Source organism: Mastigoproctus giganteus, chromosome 12 (assembly GCF_048544385.1).
Source record: "Mastigoproctus giganteus isolate SK-2022 chromosome 12, ASM4854438v1, whole genome shotgun sequence".
Classification (NCBI taxonomy): domain Eukaryota; kingdom Metazoa; phylum Arthropoda; class Arachnida; order Uropygi; family Thelyphonidae; genus Mastigoproctus; species Mastigoproctus giganteus.
The window spans coordinates 56,931,253-56,946,340 of record NC_143586.1 but is presented as its reverse complement, the minus strand read 5'-3'; the positions used below and the strand labels follow the sequence as shown (position 1 = coordinate 56,946,340).

The 15,088-nt window shown below is 37.4% G+C and overlaps 1 protein-coding gene across 1 annotated transcript in view; it reads right to left on the bottom strand.

The window, feature by feature from the left end:
* LOC150077083 (serine/threonine-protein phosphatase 4 regulatory subunit 4-like) overlaps positions 1-11,128 on the bottom strand; it is a 297,317-nt gene extending 286,189 nt beyond the window's left edge. The window contains exons 1-2 of the mRNA XM_090386255.1: positions 10,963-11,128; positions 4,645-4,744 (exon numbers count right to left, since the gene is read on the bottom strand). Of these exons, the coding sequence (XP_090242381.1) occupies positions 4,645-4,744; positions 10,963-10,967 (105 nt within the window). The 5' untranslated portion in view covers positions 10,968-11,128. The remainder of the gene's footprint in view (positions 1-4,644; positions 4,745-10,962) is intronic.
* Between the last annotated feature and the right edge of the window lie 3,960 nt (positions 11,129-15,088).

Genomic DNA, 15,088 nt, shown 5'->3' with positions numbered 1-15,088 from the left:
TAGTCACAAAAGAACTGGATGCAGGGCGACTTTGATATTATATACTTGGATCTTAGAAAGGCTTTTGATACTGTTCCACATGGAAGACTGCTGCAAAAATTGTAGCAGTGTGGCATTGGAGGCAAATTGCTGCTATGAATAAAGGAGTGATTGAGGGGGAGAAGACAAAGTGGTAATCAATGCACACTGCTCATCGTGGACTAATGTTATTAGTGGAGTCCCTCAGAGTTCAGTGTTAGGTCCATTATTGTTTACTGTATTTATAAATAATATTCATGATGGTATATCAAGCTTAATGTCCAAGTTTGCAGACGATACAAAGGTTGGCAGGGTCGTTAAGGACACTACTGACACTATGCTGCTGCAACAGGATCTGGAAAGGTTGAGCAGATGGGCTGAGAGGTGGCGCAAATGAAGTTTAACATTGACAAATGTAAAGTACTACATATGGGAAACAGCAACCCCAGAGCAACATATGAACTCTGTGGTACTACACTGACAGTGGTAGAGAATGAAAAGGACCTGGGGGTAATTGTGCAGGCAGATATGAAGTTCTCTGAGCAGTGCAGACGGGCTGCAAGAGTAGCTCATAGTGTCTTATCAATGATATACAGGAATTTTTCTAGCAGGGATAAGGAAGTGATTATTCCCTTGTATATGGCAATGGTCAGGCCACACCTTGAGTACTGTATACAGGTCTGGAGGCCTCATTTCAAGAAGGATGTAGAGCTGCTGGAACGATTACAGAGAAAGGCAACACGATTAGTGAATGGAACAAAGGGTTGCTCTTACGAAGAAAGGCTTAAGTTTTACAAATTAGTGTCTGGAGACTAGGCACCGGCGAGGTGATCTGATAGAAGTGTATAAAGCCTTGAATGGTTTGAGCATGCTCAATGCTAATGGGATTCTTCCGCTTGCTGAGAGGGCATAATCACCTGAGAGGGCATAAATTCAAATTGAGGAAAGACAGATGTAGGATAGATGTGCGGAAATTTGCCTTTAGCCAGCGGGTAGTTTTTTTGGCGGAACAGACTTCCATCCCTTGTTGTGGAAGTTGATAGCCTAAATAAATTTAAGGCTCAGCTGGACAGTTATTTCGAACGAATGGAGGGGTGAAGTGGAAGTTATTTTTTTTTTTTGGCTGATGCTGCATAAGCTTGCTTTCTTGCATCATATGCCTCTACTAATGCTAATGTTTCATGTATCTGTGCAATACTGGAAGGAGACAGGGTGTTCTTTCCCCACTGTTAAAAATAGTCATCATATATAGCACAGATATTTGTCCAGGGTGGATCTGGTGGAGTCATGTCCTAAAATATATTACCGATTTTTATATTCCACGATTGAGCCAGTTCCTTAAATCTAAGTGGAATGGGTCAGTTTTCATTAGGTTTACTGTTGTAAAATGACTCACATTCGGTAACGTACAGATACCTCCAACAAGGGTGAGAGGGAAGACTGCAGATTTTTGTGGCATACATCAGAAATAATGTTTTCTTGCGAAGATGTAAGGGAGGCTCATGGGCTTCGATGTAATGGCTCTGAACCAGGGAGGTTCTGAGAGCCTCTAGAGAAACCCTCAGAGCACTGTGCTGGATGGTGTTTAATCTTTCTAAAGTACTTTTCCTCGCAGAATTATACTGGAGAGCCATACTGATTGGTTGGTTGATTTGGTTTTTAAATTATGGCCTTAGCTGCCAATATGAATTGACAGCTAAGGACATAATGCGCAAAGTCAAATTTAACAGGATACTAAACATTTTAGTAGCCTAGGCTATCATGTCAGGCAATTAACCATTATGTAAAAGGGTATAAAGTAAAGTAAAAACATATAAAATATAAAACTTAGATCTTCATATATAAATTAATAGAATGCAAAAAGTTAAAAACATCAGACATGTTGTCTCTGTCACCTATAATCTGACTGAGTGTAACTGGGTCAGTCAGATTATTAAAAGCGGTAAGACACAAGCGTCGTACTTCTATAAAAACAGGGCATTCTATAAAAGGATAACGGATGGTTAAAATACCGTTACACATCTCACACATAGGTGGGTCATCTGCCCTCAACAAATATGAATGTGTTAGATGACTACGACCTATGCGGAGTGACAGAAAGTCAGAATACTGCTGCCTATGTGATGCAAAGAGTTGCTGGTAGACAGATGGCAGTGTAGTAGCCTTCTCCCAGACCTTAAGGGAGAAGTCACAAGTTGGAAAATAGGCATGCCAGGGTGGAAGTAATTGTCTTGGTGACTGGGCAACGTTGTCTACCATCATGTCTAGTTCATTCAACAGCCCCTGAATCCGAATACCAAAAGGTTTGTTGGCAATCTGATGGGTGGCTCAAAAACGGATGCCCACGTGGGATAATCGGGCAGGGATTTCAATTTGAAGGCATACTGTAAGGACAACTGCTTATGTCGAAGTGCTAGAGATGGTTCATTTGCTTCAACGTAAAGGCTTTGGACAGATGTGCGAAATGCTCCAGTGGCTGTCCGGATGGTGGATTGGATCTAACCACCGAAGTACGCTATCTCTAGCAGAACCTTAAACCTGAGATTCATAATCAAGTTTGGAACAGACAAGCGCTCAGTAAAGACGAAGAAGGGTAGTACGATCTGCGCCCCACGAAGTTGACAAAAGGGCACGAAGGATGTTAAGCCCTTTAACACATCTTGTCCTAAACTGAAGAATATGTTATAAAAATGTCAGCTTCTTGTTGAAAATAAGCCCAAGGAATTTGAATTCTGCTACAACTGGGATGTTGTTTTGCCCAAGCCTTAATTCTGGGTCAGGATGGAGATTGTGTTTGCAACAGAAGTGTGCACAAACAGTCTTCTGTGATGAAAATCTGAACCCATTAGCCAAAGACCAAGCTGTAAGATGATCAATGGTTTTCTGCAGTTGCCTTTCAATGACCCTCATATTGCATGAATGACAAAATATAGTAAAATCGACAATGTAGAGGGCATTTTTCACCGTGGGTGGAAGTCGTTCTGTGACAGTTTATTTTGATTGCGAAAAACGTGACACTTAGAACAGATCCTTGTAGGACTCCCTCTTTCTGAGAGAACACTTGCGAGAGGGTGGATCCTAAACGGACTTGAAATTGGCGATTCGAAAGAAAATTTTTAATAAAGTGAGGGAGGTTACCCCCGAGACCACAGTTATAGAGGTCTTGTAATATTCCAAATCGCCAGGCTGTGTCGTACGCTTTTTCAATATCAAAGAATACTGCTACCAGATGCTCGGATTTAATATAAGCATCATGAATGCACGTTTCCAATCGAATTAAATGATCCAGAGTCGATCTATTTCTTTGGAAGCCGCACTGAGTCCTGGAAAGCTGACCATTTATTTTCAAATACCATACAAGGCATACATTAACCATTCTTTTCAGGACTTTGCACAACAGCTTGTCAGAGCAATAGGACGATAGTTACTTTGATTTCTAGGCTCCTTTCCTGGTTTTGAGAAAGCAAGAACAATAGCCTTTAGCCAGGAATCCAGAAATTGTTTGTTAAGAAAAATTCTGTTAAACAAAATTAAAAGGTGATCCTTTGATTGTGGTGAGAGGCGTTTTAACATTTCGTAGTGGATGTCATTGGGCCCCATAGCACTTGCCCCTTTTTAATAAAAGTTTAGTGGGTTTTTCTCACTTTTCTTTTTCAGGGCCAAAAACTCTGCGGGGAAAAGATGTTATTGCAGAGATTTTTGCAAATGTTTCTCCTAGAGTATTTGCGATTGCAATTCGATCTGCAATTGGACATCCATTGTGCTCAAGGATCACTGAAGGGCATGGTGGATATTTTCCCTTCATTTCCAGATCTTATCCCAGACTACTTTTGAGCTAGCAGCCTGAGTTATGGACGATGTAAAATGAATCCAAGATTTCCTTTGGCTCTGACGTCGTGCATAACGCGTTTTTGCACGACTTCAGACGTTTAAATGATATTAAATTTTCAGTTGTAGGATACTGGCGAATACCCCCCAGGCTTTGTTTTGTGCTTTTTTTGCTGCTGTGCATTCTGAATTCAACCAAGGTTTTGGAAATAGTGGGAACTGGCTGGATGATTTTGGGATTGCAATTGCAGCTGCTTGGACAATCGTTTCTGTGACATATATGACTGCATCATTGATTGGCTCCTGACTGACTGTCTGTAGCGATGTCAAGGTTTGCCAGATGTTGAAAGGCATTCCAGTCAGCCTGATCAATCTTCTAGTGCGGTAAACTAAATAGCAGACACGGTCTACCACTAGTTAGGGTAGTGAGCCGTACTGAATAGCATTATTGGATGATGTATTAGTTCTCCAAATATGATTACATTTAAGTTAAAGTTAAATAATATTTGACTTAACACTTCTAAAAACTCAGATGGCAACTTGCTAGCTATCTGGAGTGTGGAGCTAACAGACTTCTGACTACCACAAGAAAATACACTTTGGTCTTAGGAATTCAGAATAGAAAATTAGGTGGCTGTCAAACTAAGTCTGCAAGTCAGTAAATTTATTCATAAAGTTATGAGAGCTTTTGCTATCGGTTTATTAAATATACACCCATAGCAAAAAGGATTTATACTTCAATGAAGTATCAGAATGGCCTAAGCAGGTGAGACAAAAATAGCTTTCCTTTAAACTTACTTGAAATCCTGGTCTCATATTTGCCAAACAGTCTTTTTGGCCATCTTCTATTAAGCTTGAGGTATTATGCAAAGATTTCAACTTTTCACCTTGATCAGAGCTATAAATGAAAAATTATTATATATGAATATATATATATACATTTATACACAGAATACAGAAACATGCACACCTACCTAGATGAACACTCATACAAGGTTTTATCAAAACGTTTGGTGAATGATCTTATAATTCTTCAACAAACTGTAGCTAAAAGACTGTGAGCAGGGTGATATCATTGAGCATGACAAAACTGACAAAATTTTGATGAAAATGCTATTTTTTTTTATTTTTTTATTTTTATTTTTTTATGAAAATCCCAAACACGAGAGATATTAGAACCTATAGTACTTAGTACCATGCTTGGGTTGGAGGTTGAGAAGACGAAAGAAGATATTTGTTGACATTAGACTTGAACTTCTGTAGACTGTAATTTTCAGGAAAGACATGAAGGAAGGTTGTTCCAGAAAACGGCAGTTGAATGAATAAACGAGGAAGATGAAAAGTTCGTTCGGTGAATTTGAAGTTGGACAGTAAATGGATGTTGGCTGATGGCGGCACATGTTTGGACTATTTTGAAAGATAGAGTGGAAATTATAGAAGCCAATTCAGAAGAACAGTGCCCATGGAAGTATTTGTAGAAAAGGCATGCAGCAGAAACAGTACGTCTATGAGATAGCGAGTGGAGAGACTGTTAGAGAGGAGTCATTAATTAACCTAACTGCCCTCTTCTGAATGGAATCTAGAAGCCTGAGAGAGGTTTTGGGGGCACCACCCCAGATATGGGAACAATATTCCATGGTAGGGTGGATTTGCGATTTATAAAGAGTGAGCAGCTGTTTGGAAGAAAAGTAACGCTGAGAGCGAAAGAGAAAACCAAGTTTTTTAGATGCAGAGGAAGCAATATTTGTAATGTGCTTGTGCCAAGAGAGATTAGAAGTCGGGGTAATCCCCAAAAGAGATATATCATTTTGCCTAGAAATTGGAGTGTCACCAAAGATAAGCAGAAGAGCAGAAGAATGCTTTTTGCGAGATATAAGACAAGACTGAGTTTTAGAAGGATTGAAATCAACTAAGTTGTCTTTGCCCCACTTGAGAATTACCTGGAGATCGACATTTAAGGAATTGGTAGCGGATATTCGATAAGTTGAAGCTGATTGAGCAAGGCAAGGTTTTTCAAAATAGAAAGTGGAATGCAATGTACTATCATCGGCAAAACTATGGATAGGATTTCCAGTCAATGGAAATAGGTCATTATTATACAAGAGGAAAAGAGTGGGGAAAGAACTGAACCTTGGGGGACACCCTATTAGGCAATTTCTGACTAACAAAAGCATTCCTGTTGTACTACACTCAATCCCATTCACCTGATTTGGCACCATGTGACTTTGGCGATTCCCAAAATTAAAACAGGACATGAAAGGAAAACAATTAGAATTAATTCAAGTAACTGAATAAAATCCATGGACTGTGTAAAAGTACCACAAAAGAAGACTTCCAGAGATGTTTTGATCAGTGTTAGACAGTGGAACAAGCGTGTTATTGCAGAAGGAGATTATATTGAAGAATAATAACAATATAAACACTTATTGTATAACAATATTGTATATTATATTATTGTATAACAATATAAACACTTATTGTATAACAATATTGTATATTATATTATTGTATAACAGTATAAACACTTATTGTATAAACACTTACCATTGAATATAATTAAAATTTTGCAACATTCACCAAATTTTTTAATCAAATCTATATATGTTTACAAGTCATATTCACAATAAATAATTATATACATGGCTGTTATTTGTTATTTGGTTTTTAAGAGCATTAGCAACTAAGGCAATATTGCTCCGGGGATATGCGGTGGTCATTCCCTGAACTTTCTGCATCCTCTGTATTTGGTGGTCATGGGCTCGAACCCCGGTCTAATCAAGAAGCGTGTACTATGCACTGCTGCTCCTGCCCACCTGGCTACGGAGGCGCCATATATATACATGGCAAGATACAAATTACATAAAAATAACAAAAGGTAAACTGCAGCCATTATCAATCCACTGCAGGACGGAAGTCTCCTCAACAATTCATGTTGAGGAAAATGAACCATAATCTGCCACGCTGGTCCAGTGCAGGTTGACAGATCGACTGTATTTAGCAGTCAGGAGCTTGAACCCCAGTCTACTCAAAGAGCATGTGCCCCTGCACTCCCACTCCTGACCACTCAGCTATGGAGGCCTTCATAAATATTACATATATATTACATTTTATACAGATATATATTACATTTTTTTTGTGGCTGATTCTATATAAGCTTGCTTTCTTGCATCATTTTCCACTACTACTACTATAATACCATGTGTATCATAAAAATTTTATTCATTCTGACAGGAAATAAAACATCAGGTGGGGTATGAAATAAGGACTATAAAATTTGTTTATTATTACACTGCATAAGCCAGGTGATTATGACATCACTTCTGGAATTAATGCATTATCTCAAAAACTATTTGTTGCAGAGCTGAAAATTTGTATGGGCTTTCTATTGGACCTAATGCACAAGGTTTCTTGATAAAGAAATTTAAAGCAATTACTATTGCTTGTGAGAACCATATGCAGGATGAACTTTTACAACTAAAAAAAAAAAAAAAAAAAAAACAGGTTACAGTGATCTATTTACTTTATAATGTAAATATAAGAAAAACCATATGCATGCCATCTTCTGACAGCTTGGTGCACAATAGCCTTAGATGCTAATGGGCCATAAAACTCCTAATAACCAACCATCTTCTGACAACAGCAATGTTCATGGTATCTCATCAGTAGGAAGTGCTCATGTCTGACAAATGGAGAAACCCTTCAGGTAGCCCTTAAGCTAGCTCTATATCTCACATCTGCAATGCTACATACACAGAGTGAAACCAACAGTACTGCTGAGACTAAAATTGTACTTGGACAAAATGCACACAGCACACTGAAAACAAACTCCTAACCCCTTAGAGCCAGGATTTCTGGATGACCCAAGGTCAATTCCAGGGGTAAGACTTCTTGCTGAACCCCTGAAAAAATCAGCTTGATAGTGACAGATGATGCAATTTTTTCAGGGTTGGAATTCTGGGTGAAACATCTATTCCTCCTCCAGCTTTGAATACCCACTTTGCTGATCTCTGACTCTTCAGGGAATGATTTTGAGGGAAGCTGTCCTACTTGTTTATATAAGGCATTTGCATCTAAGGCCATACTACTACGCTGGTTATCTGCTGTATACTGAAGTCCAAAATGGTATGACTACACCATATTAAATTGTATTTTTAGTCATTCCTAAGTGACTAAAAACAAACTTAAAAACTTTTGAGTATTCACATACATTTGTATAAATGCTTCTTAGCGTCCCAATAATTCTGATAACATGATGTACATGTATGTAATGTTATGTTTATTTCGGACAGACAATTGGGCAGCTTGATAGTGATAAATGATGCAATAAATTTTTTGGAGCTGTACAGTTAATCTGAGACAAGGTGTGCAAGGACAAGTAAATATAGAGCTTTCATTTTTACTTTTTCATCCCGATTTTTGCAGGTTTGTTATGATACGTTTTTATTCTGTATTTAAATGGAATTTTTTAAAATTTGTCAGCTTCTCATTGAAAAAATAAAACTGTTACTACTGCTGTACTGTGGTGGTTCCAGTTGGGAGGCCATCGCTCCCTCCTCCCCAGAGGAAGTAAATTGGCACAAACATTGTGTTTTATGATATTAATTCAATTACTGTCAATCACATATGTCAACATTGTTATATTGACATATATAGAAATGATGCATTTGCACTAACTTACACGTCAATTGACATATATTCCTTCACATGCGTCTTCTTGCTACAGTATATTCCTGTATCTCTAGTGTTTGGGTTATCATTTTCAGGAGTGCATTTATAAATTTGCAGACCTTAGACACAATATCGGGCCCAGAAGAAAAAAAAAAAAAAAAATCCAATAGTGACGCTCGAAACAATTTTTATCTAAGAAAGTATCCCTTCGGAAAGATAATGTAATTAACGTAACAAACTTGGCTCGGAACGTTGTCGAGGACCCTAGACTGTCGAACTCGTCGAGGCATAATTCGGCCATCACATTTATAAGGGATGAAGAAAAACATGGAGAATAAAACAAATACTTCACTGGTAAAAATAATATTTAAAGCGCACAACAGGAGGAACACCACCGAGACTGTGTGAGCAGACACTTTTGGAACAACAATAACATACAGCCTATGAGATGAACATTGAACAACCGTAATAATATTTTACCAATATACGAATTCGTTTCCGGATTAAAACTGGATCGGATATTGCATAAAACCGGATATCTGGCAGTCGAATATAAGAAACTTTACTGTATACTGAAAAGGAATCTTAACTAGCAAAAGAAAACTAGCATGTCATCACAAAACCAAACTGTTTTCAGTTTATAATAAGGTAGAGTTTTCATCAGAAAGACGTATAGTTTTAGTAACATACACAGGCCCGACAACAATTGATATGATGAAAAAAAAAAAAAAAAAAGAGAGTCAAAATACAGTACTATCAACTAACCTACCAAATGCTTCCTGGAATTGGTTGAATGAGTAGAATATCGGATTCAGACCGTCAAAAATTTTATGATATTAAGGCACAGAAAAACTTACTGGAATACGCTACGCAAACCACGGCTGGGAAGCTTGGACATGATTTTACATGAATAGTTTAACTCCGGCTTTCAGAAGGCGTATCTATCTCAGGGTCAATGCTAATTGAACATGCTGTGGAAGATTCAAGAATTTTTTCGAGAATAATACAGGTTTCATACTTTTTTTTATTGTTTGAAGAATTAATTAATTTCAGTTTGATTGTGACTTGGAGTTAATTCATCCTATAATTCCCTTATATCCAGATTTTTCGCTTTTCTGGCCGGCTACATTAGGACTGTAATGTAGCCGGCCAGAAAACTCCACACAACGTCTCTGGGTTGCAAGAAGAATGCAGATGACTGAATACATGAATAATTCTTGATTGCTCCGACCCATCTTCATTTACATACTTCATCCAAAGTTTTTTTTTTCCCTTCAATTTTTTATAATTCTGATTCTGCACATTAAAAATTAGATATCGTGGGTATCCTAATTTGGATTCCAGAAAATCTGACACTTATATAAATGAAGATCTCGCTCCTCTTCTGCTTTACATATTTTGTATGTATCCTTTTCCACATGTCTTTTGTATGGGAACTTTTGGATGGTGGAAGGGAGAGGTTATATATCTCCCAGCACAAAACCAGCTTATTTATTTATTTTTAGTAATGTGTGGATTGACAGGGAATTACTGCATTTAACGAGCCGAAAACGATTGAATAACGTCCCCGCCCAACTAAATTTTGTTTTTCTCAAGCCTTCAAGAATCTCTATCCTGCATTTATTATTATTATTTTCAATTTTTACAGCACTTAGCCAAAACGTTTAGCCAGGTGCTAGGAAACTATAAAACATAACGTGCAGACACCAGCAATACCGGATTTGAAGTCACATAACTGGGAAGATCATCCAGGACATCGGGCTTTACTGATGCAGATAATTCATAAAAGAATGGCTGAATACTGGTATATTTATAGTAGCTTTAGTGTTAAATATAAGTCAAACAAATAAGTAACAGGAATATTTCTAGTTAACAATTTCAAAAGCCTCGCAATATATTTTCGAATGAAGGTTTCGCTGGTCAGCGAAACCTTCATTCGACCCAGGACACCAAACATTTATAACAGTAGTCACTTCACCCCCACAACAATTTATAAATTTGAATTCACATGGTGGGGGAAGGAATTACAGTAAAATGTAATCTCGAGTAACACTTGAATATAAAAGTTTTATGTCTGATCTACCACATGTAACAATGCATCCAATTATCGAGGAGAAAATGAGTTTCAAGACACATAAAAATAGTTAACTTGAAATAACTTTACATATTTTAAACCACATAACTTCGCAAATGTGTCCCCACAAACCGAAGAAATTACTGTAGAGCAAAAATAAGCCGAGATCGTCTACCTCGAGGAACGTATAGGAATAAGTGCTAAAGACAGTCGACAAAAAACCTACTTGCACACATTCCGATTATATAATCCAGTCATCACCTTTCGAGGACCCCCCTCCCCCAACACTTATTAACAATAACAGTATAAATTTGGCAAAAACATTTACATTTGGTGTAAAGCAAAAAAAGCGTTCATTAACAGAAAAGACCTACCCCATGACTTCGGCTGCTGTTCATTTTAAATTGTCACAAACGATTATCCTGAGAAGCAGCAAGTTAGACATATCTGAACTTGCAGTTAATGAACACAACAACGATAATCCTTGGTATATTTCGCTAGGAATCAATTCCTAAGCAATCCGGTAGTACCGCTGAAGGTCGTTCGTAAATCAGTGGTTTTCGACATAACGGTCGGCTGCGACATCCGAGGAGAGGCGAACGCCCTAATTCTACTGCTGCTGCTGCTGGCACCCATCCCAGCTGCAGCCAAGATGTGATGGAAGAGAAAGTATCCACTGTAGCGTACACGTGTAATACTGATCAACTCTGCACTTACTTTCTAGACTTGGGGCCGTCTGCCCGGCGAGCGATGCGCACACTTGTCACGTGTTCAAATGAGGAGGGAAAAAAGTAAAAGGAGAAAGAAAAAGGAAAGAAAGACTAGAGTAAATGACTGTTGCTATTGGCTAATGTTCAGAATTACTTTTAATCGCAGACCGGCTTGTAAAATTAAGCCAGTAATAATCGTAAAACTCGCCGCTGGATAAACCATTCCAGTTGTTTACAAAAAAACTAATGTATTTCTTAATATTTTTTAAATTTCTAATTATTTCTATATCAGCATCTTTCGATGTACATTAGTCATAAAATAACCACCAGGCAGAACTGCATCTCTTGCCAGTCCATGGTGTATCACGACCAAACATGAAAATATTCTTTTTCAAACATACATAAAACATTTTTTTTTTTCAACTGACAAAAAATATACAAATGATTTAGAAATCTGCTGAGTTGTTGATGTTCGTGCTTTAAAATCTTCAAAGCACGAACCCTACAGAAACTGTTCAAAATCTTTCATAAAGTTGGTGATAAAACATAACAGTTCTATAAAACCTGCACAAAAACTTGTTCGTTAACAGACGCAGCTAAATTAAGATCTCAGCTGATCTTAATTTTTTTTTAGATAACTTTTGGCTTTTTTTGGGATAACTTTTCTGATGGGAAAAACAATTAGTACTTGTTCTGAGTTCCACTTTTGTTGTCAGATGAGAAATTTGCTTTTATACGAGTAAATTTCAATCAGATTAAGGCTTATGAAGCTGGTATTCCGATAAAAATATTTAATCCCAATGTGAAACAATGTAGCAAAGGGACTGTTTTTAAGTTTTCAAAAATGGTATAATCCCCAGGGGCGTTTCTAGGGTATGTGGCCCCTGAGTGCCATCGCAATTTGGCGCTACCCTTTTTCTTCATATGTGTATGTAAGTTTCAGGTTTTCAGGCACCCCTTGAACGTTAGCGCCCGGGTGCAGAGCACTTCCTCCTGCAAACTCGGGATGGCCCGCCCCTGATAATCCTTTGCACCGGAAGCACAATTTGGAAAAGCGGGGAGAGTGAGAGGGCTTTACATAATCACCATGATTGGCTGTAGCAGTGGTTGCTGTTTGGATGAGTAAGTGTTCAAAGGTCAGTGTAAATTTTTGGGTGATCTGTAACCATAAAAATTCATCCAGTTTGGGTGAATGAAGAACGTCAATTTTCCTTCCCGCTTTAACAGAGTTAAAAGTAATGTGTCTGGCTAATAACAAGGACTGGATATTTTTATAATTCATATATATATTTATTGTGGTAAAAATCTTGATTGTCGTAGTTTCCAGAAAGCACAGAAGTTAAATATTCTGACTCAATCAGTTATTTTCTTTAGTAAGCTTACTGTTTGACTCTAACAGAAAAATAATTGCTAATTGGTTTTTAATCACCGGAAGTCATAGATCCAGTGAAAAAAAAAAAAAAGGCTTATCTGTACTGGAGTAATAATAAAAATGAGAAAGAAAGAGAAATACTGTAACAGCAAAATATTTCTTCTTTAGCGAACAAGAAACATTTAGTTTTATATAAAGGTGATAACGTCTTTGTTCGTTAAAAAAAAAAAAAAATCAAATGGATTTTGCGGACATATTTTTTGCCTAAGTATTTTTAAGCATAAATGTAAGATGTCGTGTCGACGAATAAAGTTAAATTATACAAAGCTAAAAAAAACTTTTAGCTTTATAAAAAGGTGTAACGTCTTTGTTTATAAAAAAAATAAATAATAAATACTGTATATCAAATGGATCTTTTAAAATGCGTAAGTGGAACTACTTCACCTAGAACCGACCGGGCTAGCCGGGTGGGTAAAGTGCCTGCCTGGCAACCCAAAGGTCGCGGGTTCGAATCGGGCCTTGGATCAGAGTAGAAAATTCAAAAACCTTGGGAGGTGCAATATGGCCACAGAAGTCGATGCGCCAACAACTAACAAAAAAAAAAAAAAACTTCACCTAGTACAGAGCCTGGAAAGCTCCAGCTGGATCTGCAGCAGTAGTCCGGGCTGTTGCCCACTGCCCCTAATTCTAGAACCCAATCCTCTCAAATCCCATAGTATCTGTTACCTCCACCACCGTGTTCGACCAAACGTCCTACACTCGGCCATATTTGTGTAATAAAGTCCATGTTTTAGTGTGCTCTTTGTGCGTTCGAACAAGCACACTGCAGTGAAAAACGCACGACCCCATAACTGAGAAATGTGCAGCTATCGTAACAATTAACAATGATATTATTAACACCCTCTTGTATCGATTTCCTGAAACACGAACAAAAACTTTGACTATATTTGTTGAGTGTTCCAAAGATTTCTCTTAACTTTCCTACATCAGTTCGCGAACCAGGCTTATCCACGCTCAACCTATTTATCAGGAAGAAAACAACAGGCTGCTCAAAAGTCACTCAGTTTGCCTTCTCAACCCACAGAGTTAGTATGAAATGGGCAAGCCCAATGAGTGACCTTGAACTGCTTGTTGTTTTTATCTCCCTACTTTAGCAATTCACATAAAAGTGTGGCTAGCATAGCTTTATGCCATAAAGAATAATATATATATATATATATATATATATTTTTTTTTTTTTTTTTTTTAAATTAACTTATTATTTTTTGGCTACAACGTCGCCATTACTCGCTTGCAATTCAGTTTCTACATAAAGACTAAATAAAGAATATGAAAATAAGTAGTGCCACATTTTCTCTTTTTTTTTTTTTTTTTTCCTGAAAAAGCGCTGCTCATTTGTGGTGCAGCTTTGGAGGAAATTCTTAATGCAAGCTTCAAAATTCTCAGCAAAAAAAAAAAAAAAACATAATACACACTAGTATTGATAATATAATATGTTACAATACATTATCAATACACTAGTATTGATAATGTATAGTAACAATTGCGATTTTCTGTGATTAATTAATTCCCGAAGACAAGCCGTTATTGGGATGCATACAATCCAACTTCACTAAGCGATGTCTCATTGTGCAAGTCACTGTAATACTGTATATACACTGCATCAGTTATGATCATTACATACTTACCTCAACTATGTGTCAACTTCTTCCTCTCCCCCGCCTACTGGAATTTTCTGGGCAAGTCCCTGACGCACAGACATAATAATCAAACGGGCACACAAAGACTGCATTGTAAACGTTCGTAAACATAAGTTTGACAAACACTATTAAGACAAAACACTAGAGACTCTAGACAGAACTTGGGAGGCAGGTTTAACCAAAATAACAGTTGGGGGGGAACATAAAAAAAATTGAAATATTTCAAAATGAAATAAATTTTTATACTTCGGAACGACAATCAGGGTCAATGGAGTTTACAATAAATCAATCAATACAAATGTTAATCGTATTTAGCAATCACAGGCTTGAACCACGGTCCACTCAAAGTGGCATGTGCTACTAACCACTCGGCTAATCATATAAATAAATGTCTATAGAAGTTTATTTATATGATTTACGTTAATACAAACGTATAAAACAGATTAAAAAGTTAACATTTATTATTATTATTAGCTACTTGGTGCAAGAAAGCCTGAAGCTTATGCTGCAGCAGCCAAAAAAAAAAAAAAAAAAAAAAAAAATTCCCCGAGTTACCCTGAGAGAGAGAGAGAGAGAGAGAATCAAAAGTAGAAGGGAATCACCAAGAAAGAGAAGAATGATGATATCCAGCTCAGGACCCTGGGTGCTGGATGTGCAAGCCCATACTCACTAGATGTGATCCCCTGGGATTGAATTTACATTAATACAAACTTATACT